A 25,473-nucleotide genomic window follows, 5' to 3' on the forward strand; every position below is an offset into this window, starting at 1 on the left:
GTACTCTTTCATAACAGAAGGAGAGTACTCGAGTATTTAAAATTTAAATCCCTTACAATGCCCATCCCTAATATCATTCACTTCATGAGTGCTGCTCCATTCCCAAGGTTTAGTTTATTGTTTTTCTCTTGTCTTTTGCTCACTTTCTTTCTTTCTGTCTTTCTTCCTTTGTTGCTCTTATTTTGCTGTTTCTCCCTCACATGAATGTCTCGGTTGCCTAAGAAGCTGCCCATGGTTCCAGTGAACATGGAAGAGGGCAGTCGACTGCCTCCACAGCTGCTTGAGCTCTGCTCTGAGGTATGACTTTGCCTTCTACTTTCAGTTGTGCTGAGCTGGTGACTTTTCATCTTTTTTATTTTTCAGATATTATGGGATTCATATGTTTCATGTTCATCACAGCCCTGAAATGTAAGCTCCATGTTCAATGTGCCATCAACCTGGTGGCTCTCTAGATTGTCCTCACATAGACTCAGTTCTCAGTCTCTATATCTGCGTTGGTCAACCAGAGATGGAACTTTCTCTCGGCTTTCCTTGTTAAAACTGGGTGGAAACAATTTGAGAGTAAAAAAAAACTGCATCGCAGAACCAATAGTGCGGCCCTTCGTGCACAAGGGGCGGTGACATGGAGAAGTCGTGTGCTTGTAAACTGATCAAATGGAGTCAAATAATGTAATGTTGCTCGGGACATCCATTTGTACTCCTATGTACATGTTGTGACTCGCGCATTCACCATATTATGAAATAATAATGTGAATAATTATGAGAAATTATTTCGAAGCAAAATGGTGGGAAAATGGCACATGGCAACCAAAAATGGTAGTCCCAGATGTACTTTCCCACCACCAGCACATATAAAATAATAGCTGGGGCTAAAACATGAAAATTATCATGTTATATGGTGGAAATTCCACATCCCAATCACCACCAAAACCTAATCAACTGATCCTTGGGCAAAGAACTAATTATCCAGCAAATTTCAGACAAAATTGTTAGGAACCTCTTGAGGTCGACCATGTTTAGGCCTTAAGGTGCAGTATAGTGACAGCGCAGCTTGAAAATGGCACGTTGTCTTGTGTATCGTCTCTACAATGAGCGGGCATTTAGACGGGAGAGAGTAATTGGGGACAGAAGCAATCCATTGGACATGTATAATGACGAGGAGCTGATTGAGAGGTTTCAAACTGGCAGATGGGGGGGGGAGAGAAACGATTCAACTTTTACTTTATGCTATGATTAAATAGCACGACATTAACAATGAATGAACATACATTTTAAGAGCTACAGGTAGGTTTACATCAGTATAGCAGCTTCAACAGTCAACTTCAGTTAACACTCTTTTCTTCAAGTATGTTGTCAGAACTTGTCACTGTTCTAGTGTTCTAAAAAAAAAAAAAAAAAAATCGTTTTAAAAAAATAATAATAATCGAATTTCGTTCATAATTATTAAAGTCCCTGGAAACCAAAATCCACAAAAACGTTCTAACTATGTTATTTAGGGTCTTATGTTAGTAATTTTGTGCCTCCGAAATTATTATACATTACTTTCAACCCAAAGCCTTAAAATCGCCACTTTTCTACAAGATTCTAAAAAGTACTTCCTCATTGAAGACAGCAGTGCGTGAGGTGCTAAAACGCAGGAGCTTATGACGTCATAAGCTCTATATAACCTTTGTACACGCGCGCAATCCGCACCCACCTATGGCAAGCAGGGCCGTAGCTAGCTATGAGGACGGGGAGGTCCGGACCTCCCCTAATATTTCAGCCTGCCAAAAAATTTTTTTTTTTTTTTTTTGCAGGCCAGGCCAGGCCACTCACTGAACAGCAGGCCAGGCGCCGCCTACTGGTTTACTAGTGGTTTTATTACTTTATTCAGGTTTAAAGTGGGTGCATCTCATTGTAAAATTGGACTTGGCCCAAATTGGGCTTCAAACGGCCCAAATCAGGCTTCAAACGGCCCAAATCTGGCATTAAACGACCCAAATAGGGCTTCAAACGGCTCAAATCTGGCTTCAAACGGCCCAAATTGGGCTTCAAACGGCCCAAATTGAGCTTCAAACGCCCCAAATTTTTTCACGCGCGTCGGCCCGTATCGGCCTGGCCTGCTTGGTATCTAATGCCCGGCCTGAATTATGATCCCAGTCCGCCCCTGGTGGTGAGTGATGACTGTCTGTCTGCCTGGCGAGATAATTGAAGGTGAGCGAGCTGCGAGACAGTGAGCGAGTGAACGACAGACAGTGAGTGACACTGACAGATTTTTTAGCAACAACCAAGAAAGTAAGTGTTTAGTCTGTCTCTTAAGTAATGTTACCTGTGTGACACGTTGGGATGCTACTGGCTAATCATGCATGATGCCAATTGCCAAGCTCCCGAAGTCAGGTATGCAGGTGGCTATATGCATGGTTTCAGTTTCATGACCCAATAAGTAACAAAAAGAGGTGGTGTAAAGGTAAAAACAACATAATATATTTTATTTTATTTTTCAATCGTTCCTATCAGGAATAAATAAATGTCCCTCTGTATGTTTTTTTTATTATCGATGATGACTTTGTGTGTTGTGTACGGCTTGTGTTGTGTACCTGTGTTTGTAGGTGTCATTTTGATATGAATTTGGCTAAAACAGTTTGTGTTTGTTAGTTACAATTATGTTGACAGGAGAGCTGAGCAGGTGGTGACATGAAAGAGAATATACTGAATAATGACATCACAACAGTATAATCCTAATGTTGATTTAAAATGATATATTACTCTAAATATGGCTTAAAAAGGGAAAAAAAAAACTCAATTTTTTTCCGGCGGCGCCCGTTGGGGCGCCGCCGAATCCGCCTCCCCTTGCTGGACCTCCCCTATTTCGGAACCCTGGCTACGGCCCTGATGGCAAGTCCGTTCTTTGCCCCCAGTGACAGCGCTCCCTCGCTGTCCGTCTCCTCTGTGTGCCTATGCTTGTGAGATTAGCAAGGTGTCGGGTTTCAGGCCATTCTCTCTCTCTCTCTCTCTCTCTCTCTCTCTCTGTCTCTCTCTCTCTCTCTCTCTCTCTCTAGAGAGAGAGAGAGCGAGAGAGAGAGAGAGAGACAGAGCTGCGGAGCAACTCGCGAACACACACACTCAGAGAATGGCCTGAAACCCGACACCTCTCTCTCTCTCTCTCTCTCTCTGAGAGAGAGAGAGAGAGAGACAGAGCCGCGGAGCAACGCGCGAACACACACACTCACACACACACACACACACACACACACACACACACACTTTATTTCCTTCTTTTCTCTCTCTCTCCTCTCTCCCTCTCGGAGCAGAGGAGAGAGGAAAGCAGCTCAAAGCCGCTTTGAGCTGCATCTTGATAGGCTGTCTTGCTCTATTTCCGTGTCTGATTGGTCCATTTCAACCTCGCGCCCCCTGCCGCTGGAACCGCCCAGCGTTTCGTTGTCGCAGACTAGCCCCCTCCCCCCCTCGCCCCCTCCCCTGCTCCTCTCGCACTTGAGAATTGTGGACACGCCCACACAGTCCGTGGGAAAAAGGACACTCTCAAATCGAATAGATTTTCATTGCTTTTGCCACGACTGTCAAACCTAAATTTATATACTTTGCGACGTTCATCATCGTTCAAATTTGGCTGGTGGCTTATTAACATAGGCTCCTGTGATGTGATGAACTCAAAATGCTAAATAATAAAGAAATATTTCTGGTTTCCAGGGACTTTAAATTCGAATAATATTCGAATATCAAAATTCGTTTCAACAGCCCTACTGCTCATAACTAAAGAATGGAAAATGATATCAATAAACTTTTTTTTGCTGATGATACAAGAGAGTCTCATCGTTCTTTGGGCGTGTTCGGTGTTTACATAGTAATATCACACAATATTCTGTGGGTCTTGAGAAATCACTGAAAACGCTCTGAAAGGGCTGGCACTGGGAGCATCCGTTTTCCAGAAGTGGCTGGCAGCCAATGAGTTAATGGTTTGTAAAGTGTAATTTAACCACCTGCCCACTCAGACATACATCGTGAAATGTGGCTTTCACATGGACGCGCATCGCTACGACCGGCGTAGTTAAGACCAGACGTAAGCCCTGTCGGTGCAACAGGCGTAAGTCCACTCTAAAGACTGGTCTTAACTAAGACCAACGTAGGAGTTATGACCAGGCATAGTTAAGACCAGTTGGTGCAACCGGCCCCTGGTCTATTTGGTACATTTTTGAAATTGTGTAATTCTTTTCACAGGACCCCACAAAAGAAGAAAAGATGCAGCCTGATCTGAAAGAGTAAGTTTTCTAAGATTTCTCATGCAAAACAGTTTGATCTTTTGGTCACTGCATTCTTGGTAGAGATAGATTTTTGGTTGGACCGCATCAGCAGGGCCAGCCCTACAAATACGAATGGCTGAATGGTGAAATGACACCATTGGTTGGCCGTGGAGGTGGGACGTGGCACACCCATACACGGTGTAACATAAGGACAGTTGGCTCATGCGCGGCACTGTAACGCCGGGATTGCACTGGTTGCATTGCGTTGCGTTGCAGCTGTTCTCCGGTTTTGCTCCGTGCTCTGTGCTGCGCCAACACTAACCGGCTGCATGCAGAGCACGTCACGGCTCTGCTCCGCCAGACAGCTAGAGTGACGAGACCCACAGGTTATCACGGTAAAATCGAGCGAGACAATTTGTATGTGGGATAAATACAACGACAAACAGGCAGAAGATCATTGTTCCCAACTGGAGGAGCAGAGGAGGGGTGGGCTTGCTTGGTGTTGTCCTTGTAAAAAGGATGTGTTGTGTCATATATTATTTTGTGGTTTTCCACTTCAATTATGAACTTTTCCTCATACATATTTGTCCTCTGGCTTGATATTGAATGCTGTAAACACCTCTGCCCTGTTGATTTCATGCCTGGCTCCGCCCAACTTGCTGCGGCTTTGCTCCGTCATCCGTGAAAAATAGAACCCTTGCGTATCTTTTTCGGAGCTGGGACGGAGTAGACACGCAACGCAGCGGAGTAGGTGGGAGTTGACACAATGATTAGAGTGGAAACGTATCGGCTCCAATGCCGTACCGCAGCGCAGACGGACCGAACACGGACCTAGTGGAATGTAGGCGTAAGCACTGCTAGTTAAACCAGCAGAGTCTGATAGCTACAGCTTGCTAGCTGCTAACCGATCAGCTAGTGGTTATCGCAGCTGTTCCCAAAACCGGATCCTGCGGACAGTGCCAAATTATGTAATCAAGAGGGGGGGAAGCGGTTAGGCTCACTGGACACTGTGCTCTCCTTGACGCTCTGTTCTCCTGCACACTCTGTGGCTGCCTGGAGCGGATGAGGAGAGCGCAGCATCCAGCAGAAAAGAAGGGAAAACGACAGAGAGGAACAATGACAGGGAGATGACACAAGGACCACAGGTCAGCCAGCAGGCGACCACACCAGTAAGCAGCGGACGTCGTGGCCCACCTGAGGTCAGTGGCCCCGCGAAGGACGCGCAAGCAGGCGACTGATAAACAAGCCACGCTCATGGATAACACCAGCATTACCTGCAATTACTGAAGGGACACTAGAGCTTCTTAACTTTTTATAGTTTTAGTATTTTATATTTGTATTGTATTTTAAATTATTTTAATATTGTATCTATTACTTTTTGTTAATTAACTCTTGATGACTCATCTTATGGTTTTGGCCCCTTGTTTGCCTCAGTGTTGCTCCCTACCCGATTAAACGTACAAAGAACCCTTTAAGTCAACAGACTTAGTGTTAGTATGAACACATCACACACAGTCCAGCTATGTACTAGTCAACAGACTTAGTGTTAGTATGAACACATCACACAGTCCAGCTATGTACTTTAAGTCAACAGACTTAGTGTTAGTATGAACACATCACACACAGTCCAGCTATGTACTAGTCAACAGACTTAGTGTTAGTATGAACACATCACACACAGTCCAGCTATGTACTAGTCAACAGACTTAGTGTTAGTATGAACACATCACACACAGTCCAGCTATGTACTAGTCAACAGGCTTAGTGTTAGTATGAACACATCACACAGTCCAGCTATGTACTAGTCAACAGACTTAGTGTTAGTATGAACACATCACACACAGTCCAGCTATGTACTTTAAGTCAACAGACTTAGTGTTAGTATGAGCACATCACACACAGTCCAGCTATGTACTAGTCAACAGACTTAGTGTTAGTATGAACACATCACACACAGTCCAGCTATGTACTAGTCAACAGACTTAGTGTTAGTATGAACACATCACACACAGTCCAGCTATGTACTAGTCAACAGACTTAGTGTTAGTATGAACACATCACACACAGTCCAGCTATGTACTTTAAGTCAACAGACTTAGTGTTAGTATGAGCACATCACACACAGTCCAGCTATGTACTAGTCAACAGACTTAGTGTTAGTATGAACACATCACACAGTCCAGCTATGTACTTTAAGTCAACAGACTTAGTGTTAGTATGAACACATCACACAGTCCAGCTATGTACTAGTCAACAGACTTAGTGTTAGTATGAACACATCACACAGTCCAGCTATGTACTAGTCAACAGACTTAGTGTTAGTATGAACACATCACACACAGTCCAGCTATGTACTAGTCAACAGACTTAGTGTTAGTATGAACACATCACACAGTCCAGCTATGTACTTTAAGTCAACAGACTTAGTGTTAGTATGAACACATCACACACAGTCCAGCTATGTACTAGTCAACAGACTTAGTGTTAGTATGAACACATCACACACAGTCCAGCTATGTACTTTAAGTCAACAGACTTAGTGTTAGTATGAACACATCACACACAGTCCAGCTATGTACTTTAAGTCAACAGACTTAGTGTTAGTATGAACACATCACACACAGTCCAGCTATGTACTTTAAGTCAACAGACTTAGTGTTAGTATGAACACATCACACACAGTCCAGCTATGTACTTGAAGTCAACAGACTTAGTGTTAGTATGAACACATCACACACAGTCCAGCTATGTACTAGTCAACAGACTTAGTGTTAGTATGAACACATCACACACAGTCCAGCTATGTACTAGTCAACAGACTTAGTGTTAGTATGAACACATCACACACAGTCCAGCTATGTACTTTAAGTCAACAGACTTAGTGTTAGTATGAACACATCACACACAGTCCAGCTATGTACTAGTCAACAGACTTAGTGTTAGTATGAACACATCACACACAGTCCAGCTATGTACTAGTCAACAGACTTAGTGTTAGTATGAACACATCACACAGTCCAGCTATGTACTAGTCAACAGACTTAGTGTTAGTATGAACACATCACACACAGTCCAGCTATGTACTAGTCAACAGACTTAGTGTTAGTATGAACACATCACACACAGTCCAGCTATGTACTAGTCAACAGACTTAGTGTTAGTATGAACACATCACACACAGTCCAGCTATGTACTTTAAGTCAACAGACTTAGTGTTAGTATGAACACATCACACACAGTCCAGCTATGTACTTTAAGTCAACAGACTTAGTGTTAGTATGAACACATCACACACAGGTTTTGACCTAGTCTTGTTAAAATATGGGCTGTTGTCTTGATGCAGGTATCGCTCTTCCCTTAAGACCATGAGGATAACTGAAGATCAAGTGGCCAAAGTGGTTCAACAACGCATATACTCTGCTGCCTTCCACCCCTGCACTAGCAGTCTGCTCATGGCTGCAGGAGATAAATGGGGGCATGTAGGACTCTGGAACTTGGTGAGTTTCTTTGCTTTGATCATAACCATTTGCTAACACCATCTTTTTAGAATTTGGGAGTTTGGATGTTCTGAATCGTATTCCAGTGACACAAAAAATACATAAATTTGGTTCCTACTTTTGCCAGCCTGTGGATGTCCGCTAAAATGACAAGGAAATGAGTTCCTGAAGTAAAACATCAATGACTGGACACTTAGGGGAAAAGTACAGTGTTACAGTACAACTTGATTTATTTATTATTTACTCTTTAAGGGTGGTGATTACGGTGATGATGGCGTGCTGCTTTTTGAGCCCCACTCTCAGCGTCCAGTGAGCTGCATGATGTTCTCCAGGACTCATCCTAGCCACCTGCTGACCCTCAGCTACGATGGATCTCTACGCTGCATGGATGTAGAGAAGGCCCTCTTTGAAGATGTAAATTTTGTTCCATAAAATGTAGTTTTATTGATCACCCCCCCTTCCCCAGTGGCATCTATCTAGGAATTTACTATATATATATATATATATATATATATATATATATATATATATATATATATATATATTGTGACAGATCTGGCTCTCAAAATAGGATCAAGCTCGTGTCTAGTCAGTCCACACCTGCCACAACAACACAGAACGTCTTTGCACAGAAATATCAAACAAGAAGTCACAAAGTGAATGGGAGCAGCTCACCTGCTATCAGCATGGGGCGATGACACCTAGACAGCCCGGCTTGTGTGGACAGCTCAGTCGGTAGTGTGGAGCGGGCCATCAGCAGCTCCCGTTCAGTAGATTGGGGACGCTAATTCAAAATAATATCTCACACACACAGTCACACCCATACACGTGGAAACGGAGGGATCAATAGAGCACTGGGGAACAGGAGCGATACATGGCTTCCTGATCAGACTAGCAGACCAACATGGCAGAGAGGGGGGGGGGGGGGCCTGCGCACCTGAAATGCCACGGATATAATCTCTAAGCCACTCCCACTTCCTGTTTGATCCTCTGATGCAAAGACGTAAATTGACATATTATAATTAACTCATTGAGTGCCAGCCACTTTTGGAGAACGGACGCTCCCAGTGCCAGAGTTTCAGAGCGTTTTCAGTGATTTCTCGAGGCCCACAGAATATTGTGTGATATTACTATGTAAACACCGAACACGCACAAAGAACAAGGAGACTCTATTGTATCATCAGCAAAAAAAAGTTTATTGATACCATTTTCCGTTCTTTAGTTATGAGCCGGAGAAGATAGGTTGTTTTCAGCGTTTTCAGGCGTTTCAAATTAGAAGCTGAGTTATTCAGCCTTTTGTGAAATGAAGCATTTCAAGCACATTCACTGACTCTAGCTAATATTTTCTGATGTAGTGACGTGGTGTAGTTGTGTGGTGCCCTGCGTGCCCCACCCCCCTCTCCCCCCCCCTCAGCTGCAAACTCCTCCCCACACTAACACACAGCCTCACGCACCCAGCGGAGTGCTCCGTTTTTGTGCGCCGGCTCCCAGCGCGACACGGAAAAGCCAAACCGGACTGCTGAGAATTGTTTGGCTTTTCAGTGTCGGGTGCTGCTTTTCTGGCGGCTAATCGTGTGGAGAAACTATGCAGACAGACAGACAGAGGCAGAGGGGCTCAGTTGTGGGAGCGGATTGACTGCTGTTCGCAGCCAACGTCAGCTGCAGCCAGAGCAATCTATATGGCTCCGCCTGCAGCATGAGCGGTTTCACTTTCATCACGGGGCTTTTTCCTACTGTTTTCCTGACCTTTCTCTAATCTGGAGAGCACTGTCGCCACCTAATGAGTCCGTAAAATAGGTTATACACATCCAATAGCTACAATATTTGTACAGGAGATGCAGGAGGCTTTGATCCACGTCCCACCGTCAAAAAACGCATTTGACGTCGATCGACGTCATTGGCACTCAATGAGTTAAACAAGGGGGTCCCTGACAATCACATGTCAATCACATATCACTCTGTAACAATATATATATACTGTATATATAATGATAATAATAATCATAATTTCAGCCAGTAAGTACAGTTTGAACCAATACCTTTTAACTTGAAGAGCGCGGTGTTATTATTATTTTATTTTTTTGGGGGGCGGGGGTAATGAATTTACATTTTGGGCTCATGATCATTATGAACCCCCCCCCCCCCCCCCCCCCCCCCTATATATATTATAATAAGATACAGGCCCCCAGGGCAGAAATACAGTATGGAGAAAAGGGTAGGATTCTAAATGGGTGTTAAACACCTGTGACATCACTTGTTGCTGGACATTCTGCTGGGGCTGACATCACAGGTGTACAGTTCCATTTCAGGAACAGTTTTTACACAAACAAGTCTTGATGCAGCTATGTGTAATTAAAGGAAGGCTTTGCCGATTTTCAACCCACTTTGCATCAGTTTACAATCTCCGTAATATAAGCAGATGGACAGTGTTTACCTTCTCTATATATTCTCTATATATTTTCTGCATTGAGAAATCCTCCCCCGCCTGCTGGCATGGGTCATTAACGCTTGTTAAGGTTTTCAATTCGATTCTCCCTGGATGTGTGCATATAGAAAAAATAAACAATCTGTAGTTGGAACAGCCGCCCTCAAGCACAACATCGGTTAATTTTGCTGAAATATTCTGGACTTACTCATTACTGCTTTGCAACAAACTTATAAATCAGTGGAGATGTTTAAAAAAACATTCCATGTCCTCATTAAGTTGATGTAAAATCGTGCATGAATTGTAAACCCACTCCAGTTTTAAGATATTCCTACTTCACCAGCTGATCTGAATCATTTTCTACTTCCTACCAGGTGTATTCTATTGAAGATGGCCTGAAAACCTTTGACTTCCTGTCACATGACTGTATGACACTAGTTGTCGGGCAATTTGGTGGAGATGTTGCCATTGTGGATAGGCGCACCCCAGGGTAACATACTGCCATCTTCTTCAACTGTTGTATTAATGATTTAAAAAATGCAGCACTTCTCTATTCTTTACCATCTCTCTTCATCATGTTGAATGTCAGTAAGCATGAAGAGTGCTAACCGCCTGCTCTCTTTTTTTATTAATCATAAACAACATTGTCAGAAACATGCATAATGTTTTCCAGACTGGTACAAAGCTGCTTCTAATCTCTTAATGTTTTTAATTTCTCTGCAGCAACTCCCATGAGTCCCTCCACACCCTCTACACCCTCAACCCCAAGAGCCTTCACTGTGTTAGCGTCCATCCACTAAACAAGCAGTACTTTGCAGTGGCCGAGAGCAGGTATGACTCATATCTTTGATTAATTTATATTTTCTCCAGAGCAGTAATCACTTTGATCATTTCTTTTCTAAAGTTGTTAAATTGGATTGCCTGCTTGTAGTCAGTTCAGCTGTAGTCTGTCCAGTCTATAAATAGTCCAAACTAATTTTCCTTCTTCTCTGCAGGCTTGTGAGTATTTACGATAGCCGCTGTCTGAAGAAGACCGAGAGCCAGGCGGTCTGCCAGCTGCACGGCCACTCTTTAAGCATAACCAGTGCTTATTTCTCCCCTAGTACAGGGAACAGAGTGCTCAGCTCCTGTATGGACAACACGATTAGGTGGGGCTGACACAGCTTAAAGCACTTGCACTGCACTACTTGTTTTGGAATTACATCTCTAAATTGAATGTGCATTTTCTTTTCTTTTTCCATAGGATATATGACACCTCAGCAATGACCACCACAGCTCCTTTGCTGACTTCCATCAGGTACATCCACTCACTTGAACATAGCCTCTCAGTGTGGGAAAGTCATTATGTGACTGATGTCCCGGCACACACGGTTTAAGAAAAAATATCTTATTATACAAGCAAGGTGATGAACGTTTCGCCTAGAAGGCTTCTAGGCGAAACGTTCATCACCTTGCTTGCCCACAATAAATAAGATATTTTTTCTTAAACCGCGTGTGCCGGGACATCTGTCACCTACTAGTATCCTCCGACCCAGGCACCCGTATACTTTTTATATATCTTTATGGGAGTCGTGCTTGCTAACTGTTTTTCCAAAGTCATTATGTTACCTGATCAGGGGAGGGGAAATCAGGAAAGCTGTCTCAATCTATAGCCCCTTTAACACAGACTGTGAAAGCCGCGTTCGTTGCAGCGTTATGTCTCGCCTCCTGCAGTGTTTCCCCTAGAAAGATTTTCAGGCCTGGAGGGATTTCGAAATGTACCTCGACCGCAACGGTGGGGCCCCTCGCTGGTGACGCTAAACTTTTAGCTAACCTGTTCGCATCTATGTTCGCAATGGCATCCCAAGTATCATCATACTATTATGGGATGCGATGCGAACATTTGTATTATGGGATGAGCGTTTCGCAGGCAACGACACGTTTACATGTTTTGGAACAGCGCCGCACGCTGGCACAATGCTCCTAAAAGCAAAATGCTGATTGTTTTGAATGATTTGGCATCTTCTATTACTGTCAACACCATTATTGCTATATTGTAATTGTAATAATATGCCATAAAGGTATATTTAAATTTTGGGGAGAGCAGAAAAACAAAAAAACAAATTGCAATTCTTTTACTGGCCTGGCGGGGGCGCCGCCTGTAGAATGATGCCTCCTGTATAAAAGTCGCAAGAACGGAATGGCGTGTCATTTTGTTACGCCTTTCGTTCCCCCGGTAGAGGTAGTATCAGCGCAGAATCGACGTCTGTCTAAAAGGCTAAGCCGCGGGAAGACGGGAATCTCGGCTCATTCATAAAGAAATGACAGGAGGACTGAGGGAAAACAACCTCCAGATTGAAGTTCTCCGATCAGAAATAAGTTAACCGAAGCATATCTGCAGGCTGTCTCGCCTGTTGTGCGTTCCCTTACGAAAAACAACTAATGTTAGCATTCAGACTGTGCTCCTACTATAGCCCGAGTCACTTGAGCAGGTGTGTGCCTTGCGTTGCCCACTGTGCCTGAGATTCGCTCTGTTCTTCTGAAAGTGACATAACCAGAAGTAGAAACCAAGTGGTCTATAATGACGCCGTCGATAATGTTATTAAAATCAGACTGCAGCTGTTTCACACTTTTTTTCTTCCAGTCAACACGCTTTCAGAACGGACTTAATTAGGCTACTTCACAACATGGGTATATGCTTTATAAAAAAACTGGAACCAAAGGTAAGAAAGCCTTCCGTTACGTGTAGCTTGTAATACATGATGCTGCCTTTGTGATCCATAAAGTCGATCAGACGAATATTGAAAGTTGCTCGTTAAATTCAGGTCGCACTGATTTACCTGTTTATATAAAGGCAAAATAAAATTAAATAAATAGACTCCTCAGACATAATAAGCTTAACGCCCATGGTTCACGCCTAATTTCAATCCGGGAGGGGTGGATGCTATCTAAAGCACACTCCTGTATGGCAGGGCTGCTTGGTTCTGTGTGAAAGTGCAGAGAGGGCCTAATGGCGGATCTTCATCAGTGCCACAGTGATTGATACATTTGAGTTTTGGGTAGTAGAAGGTTTATCTCAGGTCATCATAATACTTATCACTGTTTCTATTTTTATTACAGTTTTATTATAAGCCAGTATCACAGCGACAACAAGCCTTTCCAACTCGGCACTTAAATTACCGTACATAAAAAAAATGTCAAACCAAAATTAACAATCGTGTGTCTTTGGTAGAAATATGCAGAAGAGTAGAGTGCACGCACATCCAAGATTATTTCAACAGGTGCTGGAAAAAATACGCGTATAGAAAAAGAAAAGGAAATCCGCACACTGTTTTTTAAGCTCCCACGGTTAGTTTTTTAATTACAAAAAAGCAACATTTTGACCCTCACGGGTCTTCATCAGGCAGTACAGAGAACAAGCTCTCTGTGCATGGGCATATATATAACCTCACATGGGGTGGTGGTGCCCCAATCAGGTGATGACAGACACCTGTGATCATTACAAAATACATAATTGTTGAAAGAGTAGGTCTTTCCACAAGAATACAACTTTTTTAAAGATAAAATGTCCTTGTGGATTAGCTTATGTGGGGAAAATGTCTAGAGCCCTCCGCACTAGGATTAGCGAGCATTGCAGCAACATCAGATGCGGTGATGAACGTAACCCTGTTGCAGTCCACTTCAAACAAGCAGGACACAGCATCTCCTCACTCCGGTACATGGGGATAGAGAAGGTTGAAAAGCCCCCTAGAGGAGGTGACCACGAACAATGACTTTTACAACGTGTGGCTTTTCACATATATACACTCAACACGTTGGCACCGTATGGCCTCAATGAAGAACTAGACGTCAAGCCATTGCTGTGATGTTTTAACTTTATTATATTCTGTTGTTATATGTATACACCTTGGCCATTGTAGACATGTGCCTGGCTCTTCGGTCATGTGGGTAGCACGTACGACTCTCACCTGGGAGTCCTGGGTTCAAACCCTGCCTGAACCTACCTTGGCCTACCGTACTATACTTTTACATTTCTTTGGTTTCTTATTGGTATAGATAGGGATAATAATATTCACCTGCATGTTTTACTTCTTGTATTTCTTTTGTATCGGTATTTTAGAATTTGTTTACCTCTGTTATTATATGATCTTTAAAAAAAGTTGTATTCTTGTGGACTCTTTCAACAATTATGTATTTTGTAATGATCACAGGTGTCTGTCGTCACCTGATTGGGGCACCACCACCCCATGTGAGGTTATATATATGCCCATGCACAGAGAGCTTGTTCTCTGTACTGCCTGATGAAGACCCGTTGCTTTTTTGTAATTAAAAAACTCACGTGGGAGCTTAAAAAACAGTGCGGATTTCCTTTTCTTTTTCTTTGGTAGAAAAAACCACATGAAAAGGCAATGCAATTGTTTACATGCCATTACTCCTGCTACAGTGAGTCCAGTCAGATTTTACTAGAAGTGGGTAACACATTCTTCATCAGACTATACTGTATGCTAAGTTGTCTGAAATTTATTTTCAGACATAACCTGAACACAGGCCGATGGCTGACGAAGCTATCAGCAGTGTGGGACCCTAAACAAGAGGACTGCTTTGTGGTGGGAAGCATGGAGCGGCCTCGCCAGGTGCAGGTCTTCCACGAAAGCGGCCAGCTGCAGCACTCCTTCAGAGACGACCACCACCTCAGCACGGTGCTGTCCATCACAGCCTTCCATCCTACAAGGAATGCTTTGCTGGGCGGCAACAACTCAGGACGCCTGCATGTCTTCACCAACTGAGACCAGGACCAAAACGTGCACGAACAACGCCACCATTTATAAATGCCTACATATGTCTATTATGAAGTCCCACAAATTGGATTTGTTTCAGGATAATGTAGACTAGGCTACTAAATCATTGTTTTTAGGGGGCATCCTGTTTCAAATTTGACCAGCAGATGTCCCCAGGTTCACAATTGGTTCAAAGCTTCAGAAAACCTAGTTTCTCCCTTTACTATTTGTCTCACTTTCAGGACTATTTCCAACATCCTGATACTCCAACTGCTCTTTCAAAAATAGACAGCTGTCAATAGCTGCTTGTTTTAGACGTTTTAGCTATCTGCCAGGCTGTTTGCCTTGGGCAACATCGCCATCTTCTGGCTGTTTTGCGTAATGCACCGTATGGCGAATAATTTAGACTGTTCATTCTTGGAGTCACAATTGATTGAGTTTTATACTGTTCTCTTAATGGCAGGCCAAACCTTGGAATATTGTCTATATGTTTTTTTTCTTGTTTCTTTTGACTGCTGTTTGCATTTAATACATTAAGCCTTTACTGTACGTCCATCAATTACTGCAACGTGGCCTTTGTAGAAAGCCACCTTACCCAGCGATCTGGCTTGCTTGATTTTCGGCCACAGTTGTTCCCTTGCCTGTCGATCCTCCCAGGTGAAGTCCTGCACGAATGCACAAAAAATAATAAAAAAAAATCCCTGGAGTCATACGCCTTCAACGTGAAGGGCAAGATTAGCGAGGAGGACCAGAGGAAGGTGCGGAGAGGTGCCACCAGGCCATCGCCTGGCTGGATAACAACCAGCTGGCTGATAAAGAACAGTACCAGCACCCGTAGAAAGAGCTGGAGATTGTGTGTTGTACCAGAGAGCAACACCTGCACAGGGCTGCAGAGAGCAGGCGGGAGCCCGCTCACAGTCCCACCGTTGAGGAAGTCGACTAGAGACTTCAGACTATGATAACTACAGTGGCTTCAAACAACTTTACCTCATGACTCCTGTTTGTCACTTTGTGTCCTGACTGTTTATGATGTTTAAGTCTGAATATTTAGACATCTGACATTTGTAAAAAAAAAAAAATGTTGATGCATCGCTGGGCGTTTAAATAGAATTGACTATACAATATATTTTTGTGTGGTCTTTTACAGTTCATCTTTGTGGTTGCAGGTGATGCAGGTATCGCTCTTCCCTTAAGACCATGAGGATAACTGAAGATCAAGTGGCCAAAGTGGTTCAACAACGCATATACTCTGCTGCCTTCCACCCCTGCACTAGCAGTCTGCTCATGGCTGCAGGAGATAAATGGGGGCATGTAGGACTCTGGAACTTGGTGAGTTTCTTTGCTTTGATCATAACCATTTGCTAACACCATCTTTTTAGAATTTGGGAGTTTGGATGTTCTGAATCGTATTCCAGTGACACAAAAAATACATAAATTTGGTTCCTACTTTTGCCAGCCTGTGGATGTCCGCTAAAATGACAAGGAAATGAGTTCCTGAAGTAAAACATCAATGACTGGACACTTAGGGGAAAAGTACAGTGTTACAGTACAACTTGATTTATTTATTATTTACTCTTTAACACATTGAGTGCCAGCCATGTTTTCAATCCTGTAGGTAACTTGTGCCAGGGGTGTTTTTGACGATTCTGGCTCATTTTACAACAGCCGAGGATTATTTTCTGTTAAGAATTCATGAACACCAATCATCTAAAAATAACTAATAGAATGTGTGCTTTCTCTGTCTAAAAGAGTTAGTTTGCAGAGTTAGTAGTTATGTAGATATTAGCCGTTGAGTACAGCATGGTTTCAGCGTCTGGAAATTTATTCCGAGATAAATGGCTTTTTGTGAAACAGTCACTTTAACCATTCATTTTTGGCATCAGTAAGACCGTCAGACATTCTAAACAATAGTTTTGAACAGTAATTTCCTCCATAACAACAGGAAACACCCCTCTCATTCAAACTCCTCCCTCCGTGTGTCTTCTCCTCCTTCCTCCTGGCGGGCGTGTCAGAAGCGCGTTGCTGCTGCCTGCCTGCCTGCCTGCGTGCCTGCCTGCCTGCTTGCCTGCGTGCGGACGCTCCTTGTGCGAGTCAAGATGGGCCGGGGAATGCGTGGGCGATGGGCAGATGTTGATTCTGGCCTTTCTGAGGTGTTTCAAAGTGTGTTTCACCTATAATCTATTTTGCAAATCGCTTTCCGCTCTCTGTGTGCTGCTGCCTGCGCGCGGCCGCTCTCGGCAAGACAAGTCTGAAATGGATTACTGTAAAATCGCCTCGCCATTTCCTTGAATGGCTTGCTCCCGCGGCAGTTTTTTCTTTGATTTCGGTCGTCTGGGGGAGCACTGTCAACACTTAGTGGGTCGGTAAAATAGATTATACACATTCTCTTGCTCCAATAGTGATCTCGAAGATGTAAAAGTTGTTGATTGATGTCCCACCGTCAAAAAAAAAAAATGTTTATGTAAGACGAGTAAACTCGGCTCTGGCACTCAAGCGTTGGATTATGTAAGACGAATTATCTCGGCTATGGCACTTAACGTGTTAAGGGTGGTGATTACGGTGATGATGGCGTGCTGCTTTTTGAGCCCCACTCTCAGCGTCCAGTGAGCTGCATGATGTTCTCCAGGACTCATCCTAGCCACCTGCTGACCCTCAGCTACGATGGATCTCTACGCTGCATGGATGTAGAGAAGGCCCTCTTTGAAGATGTAAATTTTGTTCCATAAAATGTAGTTTTATTGATCACCCCCCCTTCCCCAGTGGCATCTATCTAGGAATTTACTATATATATATATATATATATATATATATATTGTGACAGATCTGGCTCTCAAAATAGGATCAAGCTCGTGTCTAGTCAGTCCACACCTGCCACAACAACACAGAACGTCTTTGCACAGAAATATCAAACAAGAAGTCACAAAGTGAATGGGAGCAGCTCACCTGCTATCAGCATGGGGCGATGACACCTAGACAGCCCGGCTTGTGTGGACAGCTCAGTCGGTAGTGTGGAGCGGGCCATCAGCAGCTCCCGTTCAGTAGATTGGGGACGCTAATTCAAAATAATATCTCACACACACAGTCACACCCATACACGTGGAAACGGAGGGATCAATAGAGCACTGGGGAACAGGAGCGATACATGGCTTCCTGATCAGACTAGCAGACCAACATGGCAGAGAGGGGGGGGGGGGGGCCTGCGCACCTGAAATGCCACGGATATAATCTCTAAGCCACTCCCACTTCCTGTTTGATCCTCTGATGCAAAGACGTAAATTGACATATTATAATTAACTCATTGAGTGCCAGCCACTTTTGGAGAACGGACGCTCCCAGTGCCAGAGTTTCAGAGCGTTTTCAGTGATTTCTCGAGGCCCACAGAATATTGTGTGATATTACTATGTAAACACCGAACACGCACAAAGAACAAGGAGACTCTATTGTATCATCAGCAAAAAAAAGTTTATTGATACCATTTTCCGTTCTTTAGTTATGAGCCGGAGAAGATAGGTTGTTTTCAGCGTTTTCAGGCGTTTCAAATTAGAAGCTGAGTTATTCAGCCTTTTGTGAAATGAAGCATTTCAAGCACATTCACTGACTCTAGCTAATATTTTCTGATGTAGTGACGTGGTGTAGTTGTGTGGTGCCCTGCGTGCCCCACCCCCCTCTCCCCCCCCCCTCAGCTGCAAACTCCTCCCCACACTAACACACAGCCTCACGCACCCAGCGTCTATTTTCGGAGTGCTCCGTTTTTGTGCGCCGGCTCCCAGCGCGACACGGAAAAGCCAAACCGGACTGCTGAGAATTGTTTGGCTTTTCAGTGTCGGGTGCTGCTTTTCTGGCGGCTAATCGTGTGGAGAAACTATGCAGACAGACAGACAGAGGCAGAGGGGCTCAGTTGTGGGAGCGGATTGACTGCTGTTCGCAGCCAACGTCAGCTGCAGCCAGAGCAATCTATATGGCTCCGCCTGCAGCATGAGCGGTTTCACTTTCATCACGGGGCTTTTTCCTACTGTTTTCCTGACCTTTCTCTAATCTGGAGAGCACTGTCGCCACCTAATGAGTCCGTAAAATAGGTTATACACATCCAATAGCTACAATATTTGTACAGGAGATGCAGGAGGCTTTGATCCACGTCCCACCGTCAAAAAACGCATTTGACGTCGATCGACGTCATTGGCACTCAATGAGTTAAACAAGGGGGTCCCTGACAATCACATGTCAATCACATATCACTCTGTAACAATATATATATACTGTATATATAATGATAATAATAATCATAATTTCAGCCAGTAAGTACAGTTTGAACCAATACCTTTTAACTTGAAGAGCGCGGTGTTATTATTATTTTATTTTTTGGGGGGGGCGGGGGTAATGAATTTACATTTTGGGCTCATGATCATTATGAACCCCCCCCCCCCCCCCCTATATATATTATAATAAGATACAGGCCCCCAGGGCAGAAATACAGTATGGAGAAAAGGGTAGGATTCTAAATGGGTGTTAAACACCTGTGACATCACTTGTTGCTGGACATTCTGCTGGGGCTGACATCACAGGTGTACAGTTCCATTTCAGGAACAGTTTTTACACAAACAAGTCTTGATGCAGCTATGTGTAATTAAAGGAAGGCTTTGCCGATTTTCAACCCACTTTGCATCAGTTTACAATCTCCGTAATATAAGCAGATGGACAGTGTTTACCTTCTCTATATATTCTCTATATATTTTCTGCATTGAGAAATCCTCCCCCGCCTGCTGGCATGGGTCATTAACGCTTGTTAAGGTTTTCAATTCGATTCTCCCTGGATGTGTGCATATAGAAAAAATAAACAATCTGTAGTTGGAACAGCCGCCCTCAAGCACAACATCGGTTAATTTTGCTGAAATATTCTGGACTTACTCATTACTGCTTTGCAACAAACTTATAAATCAGTGGAGATGTTTAAAAAAACATTCCATGTCCTCATTAAGTTGATGTAAAATCGTGCATGAATTGTAAACCCACTCCAGTTTTAAGATATTCCTACTTCACCAGCTGATCTGAATCATTTTCTACTTCCTACCAGGTGTATTCTATTGAAGATGGCCTGAAAACCTTTGACTTCCTGTCACATGACTGTATGACACTAGTTGTCGGGCAATTTGGTGGAGATGTTGCCATTGTGGATAGGCGCACCCCAGGGTAACATACTGCCATCTTCTTCAACTGTTGTATTAATGATTTAAAAAATGCAGCACTTCTCTATTCTTTACCATCTCTCTTCATCATGTTGAATGTCAGTAAGCATGAAGAGTGCTAACCGCCTGCTCTCTTTTTTTATTAATCATAAACAACATTGTCAGAAACATGCATAATGTTTTCCAGACTGGTACAAAGCTGCTTCTAATCTCTTAATGTTTTTAATTTCTCTGCAGCAACTCCCATGAGTCCCTCCACACCCTCTACACCCTCAACCCCAAGAGCCTTCACTGTGTTAGCGTCCATCCACTAAACAAGCAGTACTTTGCAGTGGCCGAGAGCAGGTATGACTCATATCTTTGATTAATTTATATTTTCTCCAGAGCAGTAATCACTTTGATCATTTGTTTTCTAAAGTTGTTAAATTGGATTGCCTGCTTGTAGTCAGTTCAGCTGTAGTCTGTCCAGTCTATAAATAGTCCAAACTAATTTTCCTTCTTCTCTGCAGGCTTGTGAGTATTTACGATAGCCGCTGTCTGAAGAAGACCGAGAGCCAGGCGGTCTGCCAGCTGCACGGCCACTCTTTAAGCATAACCAGTGCTTATTTCTCCCCTAGTACAGGGAACAGAGTGCTCAGCTCCTGTATGGACAACACGATTAGGTGGGGCTGACACAGCTTAAAGCACTTGCACTGCACTACTTGTTTTGGAATTACATCTCTAAATTGAATGTGCATTTTCTTTTCTTTTTCCATAGGATATATGACACCTCAGCAATGACCACCACAGCTCCTTTGCTGACTTCCATCGGGTACATCCACTCACTTGAACATAGCCTCTCAGTGTGGGAAAGTCATTATGTTACAGATGTCCCGGCACACACGGTTTAAGAAAAAATATCTTATTATACAAGCAAGGTGATGAACGTTTCGCCTAGAAGGCTTCTAGGCGAAACGTTCATCACCTTGCTTGCCCACAATAAATAAGATATTTTTTCTTAAACCGCGTGTGCCGGGACATCTGTCACCTACTAGTATCCTCCGACCCAGGCACCCGTATACTTTTTATATATCTTTATGGGAGTCGTGCTTGCTAACTGTTTTTCCAAAGTCATTATGTTACCTGATCAGGGGAGGGAAAATCAGGAAAGCTGTCTCAATCTATAGCCCCTTTAACACAGACTGTGAAAGCCGCGTTCGTTGCAGCGTTATGTCTCGCCTCCTGCAGTGTTTCCCCTAGAAAGATTTTCAGGCCTGGAGGGATTTCGAAATGTACCTCGACCGCAACGGTGGGGCCCCTCGCTGGTGACGCTAAACTTTTAGCTAACCTGTTCGCATCTATGTTCGCAATGGCATCCCAAGTATCATCATACTATTATGGGATGCGATGCGAACATTTGTATTATGGGATGAGCGTTTCGCAGGCAACGACACGTTTACATGTTTTGGAACAGCGCCGCACGCTGGCACAATGCTCCTAAAAGCAAAATGCTGATTGTTTTGAATGATTTGGAATCTTCTATTACTGTCAACACCATTATTGCTATATTGTAATTGTAATAATATGCCATAAAGGTATATTTAAATTTTGGGGAGAGCAGAAAAACAAAAAAACAAATTGCAATTCTTTTACTGGCCTGGCGGGGGCGCCGCCTGTAGAATGATGCCTCCTGTATAAAAGTCGCAAGAACGGAATGGCGTGTCATTTTGTTACGCCTTTCGTTCCCCCGGTAGAGGTAGTATCAGCGCAGAATCGACGTCTGTCTAAAAGGCTAATCCGCGGGAAGACGGGAATCTCGGCTCATTCATAAAGAAATGACAGGAGGACTGAGGGAAAACAACCTCCAGATTGAAGTTCTCCGATCAGAAATAAGTTAACCGAAGCATATCTGCAGGCTGTCTCGCCTGTTGTGCGTTCCCTTACGAAAAACAACTAATGTTAGCATTCAGACTGTGCTCCTACTATAGCCCGAGTCACTTGAGCAGGTGTGTGCCTTGCGTTGCCCACTGTGCCTGAGATTTGCTCTGTTCTTCTGAAAGTGACATAACCAGAAGTAGAAACCAAGTGGTCTATAATGACGCCGTCGATAACGTTATTAAAATCAGACTGCAGCTGTTTCACACTTTTTTTCTTCCAGTCAACACGCTTTCAGAACGGACTTAATTAGGCTACTTCACAACATGGGTATATACTTTATAAAAAAAACTGGAACCAAAGGTAAGAAAGCCTTCCGTTACGTGTAGCTTGTAATACATGATGCTGCCTTTGTGATCCATAAAGTCGATCAGACGAATATTGAAAGTTGCTCGTTAAATTCAGGTCGCACTGATTTACCTGTTTATATAAAGGCAAAATAAAATTAAATAAATAGACTCCTCAGACATAATAAGCTTAACGCCCATGGTTCACGCCTAATTTCAATCCGGGAGGGGTGGATGCTATCTAAAGCACACTCCTGTATGGCAGGGCTGCTTGGTTCTGTGTGAAAGTGCAGAGAGGGCCTAATGGCGGATCTTCATCAGTGCCACAGTGATTGATACATTTGAGTTTTGGGTAGTAGAAGGTTTATCTCAGGTCATCATAATACTTATCACTGTTTCTATTTTTATTACAGTTTTATTATAAGCCAGTATCACAGCGACAACAAGCCTTTCCAACTCGGCACTTAAATTACCGTACATAAAAAAAATGTCAAACCAAAATTAACAATCGTGTGTCTTTGGTAGAAATATGCAGAAGAGTAGAGTGCACGCACATCCAAGATTATTTCAACAGGTGCTGGAAAAAATACGCGTATAGAAAAAGAAAAGGAAATCCGCACACTGTTTTTTAAGCTCCCACGGTTAGTTTTTTAATTACAAAAAAGCAACATTTTGACCCTCACGGGTCTTCATCAGGCAGTACAGAGAACAAGCTCTCTGTGCATGGGCATATATATAACCTCACATGGGGTGGTGGTGCCCCAATCAGGTGATGACAGACACCTGTGATCATTACAAAATACATAATTGTTGAAAGAGTAGGTCTTTCCACAAGAATACAACTTTTTTAAAGATAAAATGTCCTTGTGGATTAGCTTATGTGGGGAAAATGTCTAGAGCCCTCCGCACTAGGATTAGCGAGCATTGCAGCAACATCAGATGCGGTGATGAACGTAACCCTGTTGCAGTCCACTTCAAACAAGCAGGACACAGCATCTCCTCACTCCGGTACATGGGGATAGAGAAGGTTGAAAAGCCCCCTAGAGGAGGTGACCACGAACAATGACTTTTACAACGTGTGGCTTTTCACATATATACACTCAACACGTTGGCACCGTATGGCCTCAATGAAGAACTAGACGTCAAGCCATTGCTGTGATGTTTTAACTTTATTATATTCTGTTGTTATATGTATACACCTTGGCCATTGTAGACATGTGCCTGGCTCTTCGGTCATGTGGGTAGCACGTACGACTCTCACCTGGGAGTCCTGGGTTCAAACCCTGCCTGAACCTACCTTGGCCTACCGTACTATACTTTTACATTTCTTTGGTTTCTTATTGGTATAGATAGGGATAATAATATTCACCTGCATGTTTTACTTCTTGTATTTCTTTTGTATCGGGTATTTTAGAATTTGTTTACCTCTGTTATTATATGATCTTTAAAAAAAGTTGTATTCTTGTGGACTCTTTCAACAATTATGTATTTTGTAATGATCACAGGTGTCTGTCGTCACCTGATTGGGGCACCACCACCCCATGTGAGGTTATATATATGCCCATGCACAGAGAGCTTGTTCTCTGTACTGCCTGATGAAGACCCGTTGCTTTTTTGTAATTAAAAAACTCACGTGGGAGCTTAAAAAACAGTGCGGATTTCCTTTTCTTTTTCTTTGGTAGAAAAAACCACATGAAAAGGCAATGCAATTGTTTACATGCCATTACTCCTGCTACAGTGAGTCCAGTCAGATTTTACTAGAAGTGGGTAACACATTCTTCATCAGACTATACTGTATGCTAAGTTGTCTGAAATTTATTTTCAGACATAACCTGAACACAGGCCGATGGCTGACGAAGCTATCAGCAGTGCTAAACAAGAGGACTGCTTTGTGGTGGGAAGCATGGAGCGGCCTCGCCAGGTGCAGGTCTTCCACGAAAGCGGCCAGCTGCAGCACTCCTTCAGAGACGACCACCACCTCAGCACGGTGCTGTCCATCACAGCCTTCCATCCTACAAGGAATGCTTTGCTGGGCGGCAACAACTCAGGACGCCTGCATGTCTTCACCAACTGAGACCAGGACCAAAACGTGCACGAACAACGCCACCATTTATAAATGCCTACATATGTCTATTATGAAGTCCCACAAATTGGATTTGTTTCAGGATAATGTAGACTAGGCTACTAAATCATTGTTTTTAGGGGGCATCCTGTTTCAAATTTGACCAGCAGATGTCCCCAGGTTCACAATTGGTTCAAAGCTTCAGAAAACCTAGTTTCTCCCTTTACTATTTGTCTCACTTTCAGGACTATTTCCAACATCCTGATACTCCAACTGCTCTTTCAAAAATAGACAGCTGTCAATAGCTGCTTGTTTTAGACGTTTTAGCTATCTGCCAGGCTGTTTGCCTTGGGCAACATCGCCATCTTCTGGCTGTTTTGCGTAATGCACCGTATGGCGAAGAATTTAGACTGTTCATTCTTGGAGTCGCAATTGATTGAGTTTTATACTGTTCTCTTAATGGCAGGCCAAACCTTGGAATATTGTCTATATGTTTTTTTTCTTGTTTCTTTTGACTGCTGTTTGCATTTAATACATTAAGCCTTTACTGTACGTCCATCAATTACTGCGACGTGGCCTTTGTAGAAAGCCACCTTACCCAGCGATCTGGCTTGCTTGATTTTCGGCCACAGTTGTTCCCTTGCCTGTCGATCCTCCCAGGTGAAGTCCTGCACGAATGCACAAAAAATAATAAAAAAAAATCCCTGGAGTCATACGCCTTCAACGTGAAGGGCAAGATTAGCGAGGAGGACCAGAGGAAGGTGCGGAGAGGTGCCACCAGGCCATCGCCTGGCTGGATAACAACCAGCTGGCTGATAAAGAACAGTACCAGCACCCGTAGAAAGAGCTGGAGATTGTGTGTTGTACCAGAGAGCAACACCTGCACAGGGCTGCAGAGAGCAGGCGGGAGCCGGCTCACAGTCCCACCGTTGAGGAAGTCGACTAGAGACTTCAGACTATGATAACTACAGTGGCTTCAAACAACTTTACCTCATGACTCCTGTTTGTCACTTTGTGTCCTGACTGTTTATGATGTTTAAGTCTGAATATTTAGACATCTGACATTTGTAAAAAAAAAAAAATGTTGATGCATCGCTGGGCGTTTAAATA

At 43.4% G+C, this 25,473-nt stretch overlaps 1 protein-coding gene across 1 annotated transcript; it reads left to right on the forward strand.

Annotated features, from left to right (window-relative positions):
* Window positions 1-204: 204 nt before the first annotated feature.
* Window positions 205-14,926, forward strand: LOC310770898 (WD repeat-containing protein 76-like; the record flags this gene model as incomplete). The annotated part of the gene is made up of 9 exons (XM_083663596.1): window positions 205-297; window positions 4,216-4,256; window positions 7,582-7,735; window positions 7,988-8,149; window positions 10,535-10,650; window positions 10,884-10,991; window positions 11,156-11,308; window positions 11,404-11,457; window positions 14,671-14,926. The coding sequence occupies 9 exons, from the start codon at window positions 205-207 to the stop codon at window positions 14,924-14,926; spliced, it is 1,137 nt and encodes a 378-aa protein (XP_083519722.1).
* Between the last annotated feature and the right edge of the window lie 10,547 nt (window positions 14,927-25,473).

The sequence above is a fragment of the Poromitra crassiceps genome, assembly GCF_964638095.1.
Source record: "Poromitra crassiceps genome assembly, contig: HAP1_SCAFFOLD_257, whole genome shotgun sequence".
NCBI lineage: Eukaryota > Metazoa > Chordata > Actinopteri > Beryciformes > Melamphaidae > Poromitra > Poromitra crassiceps.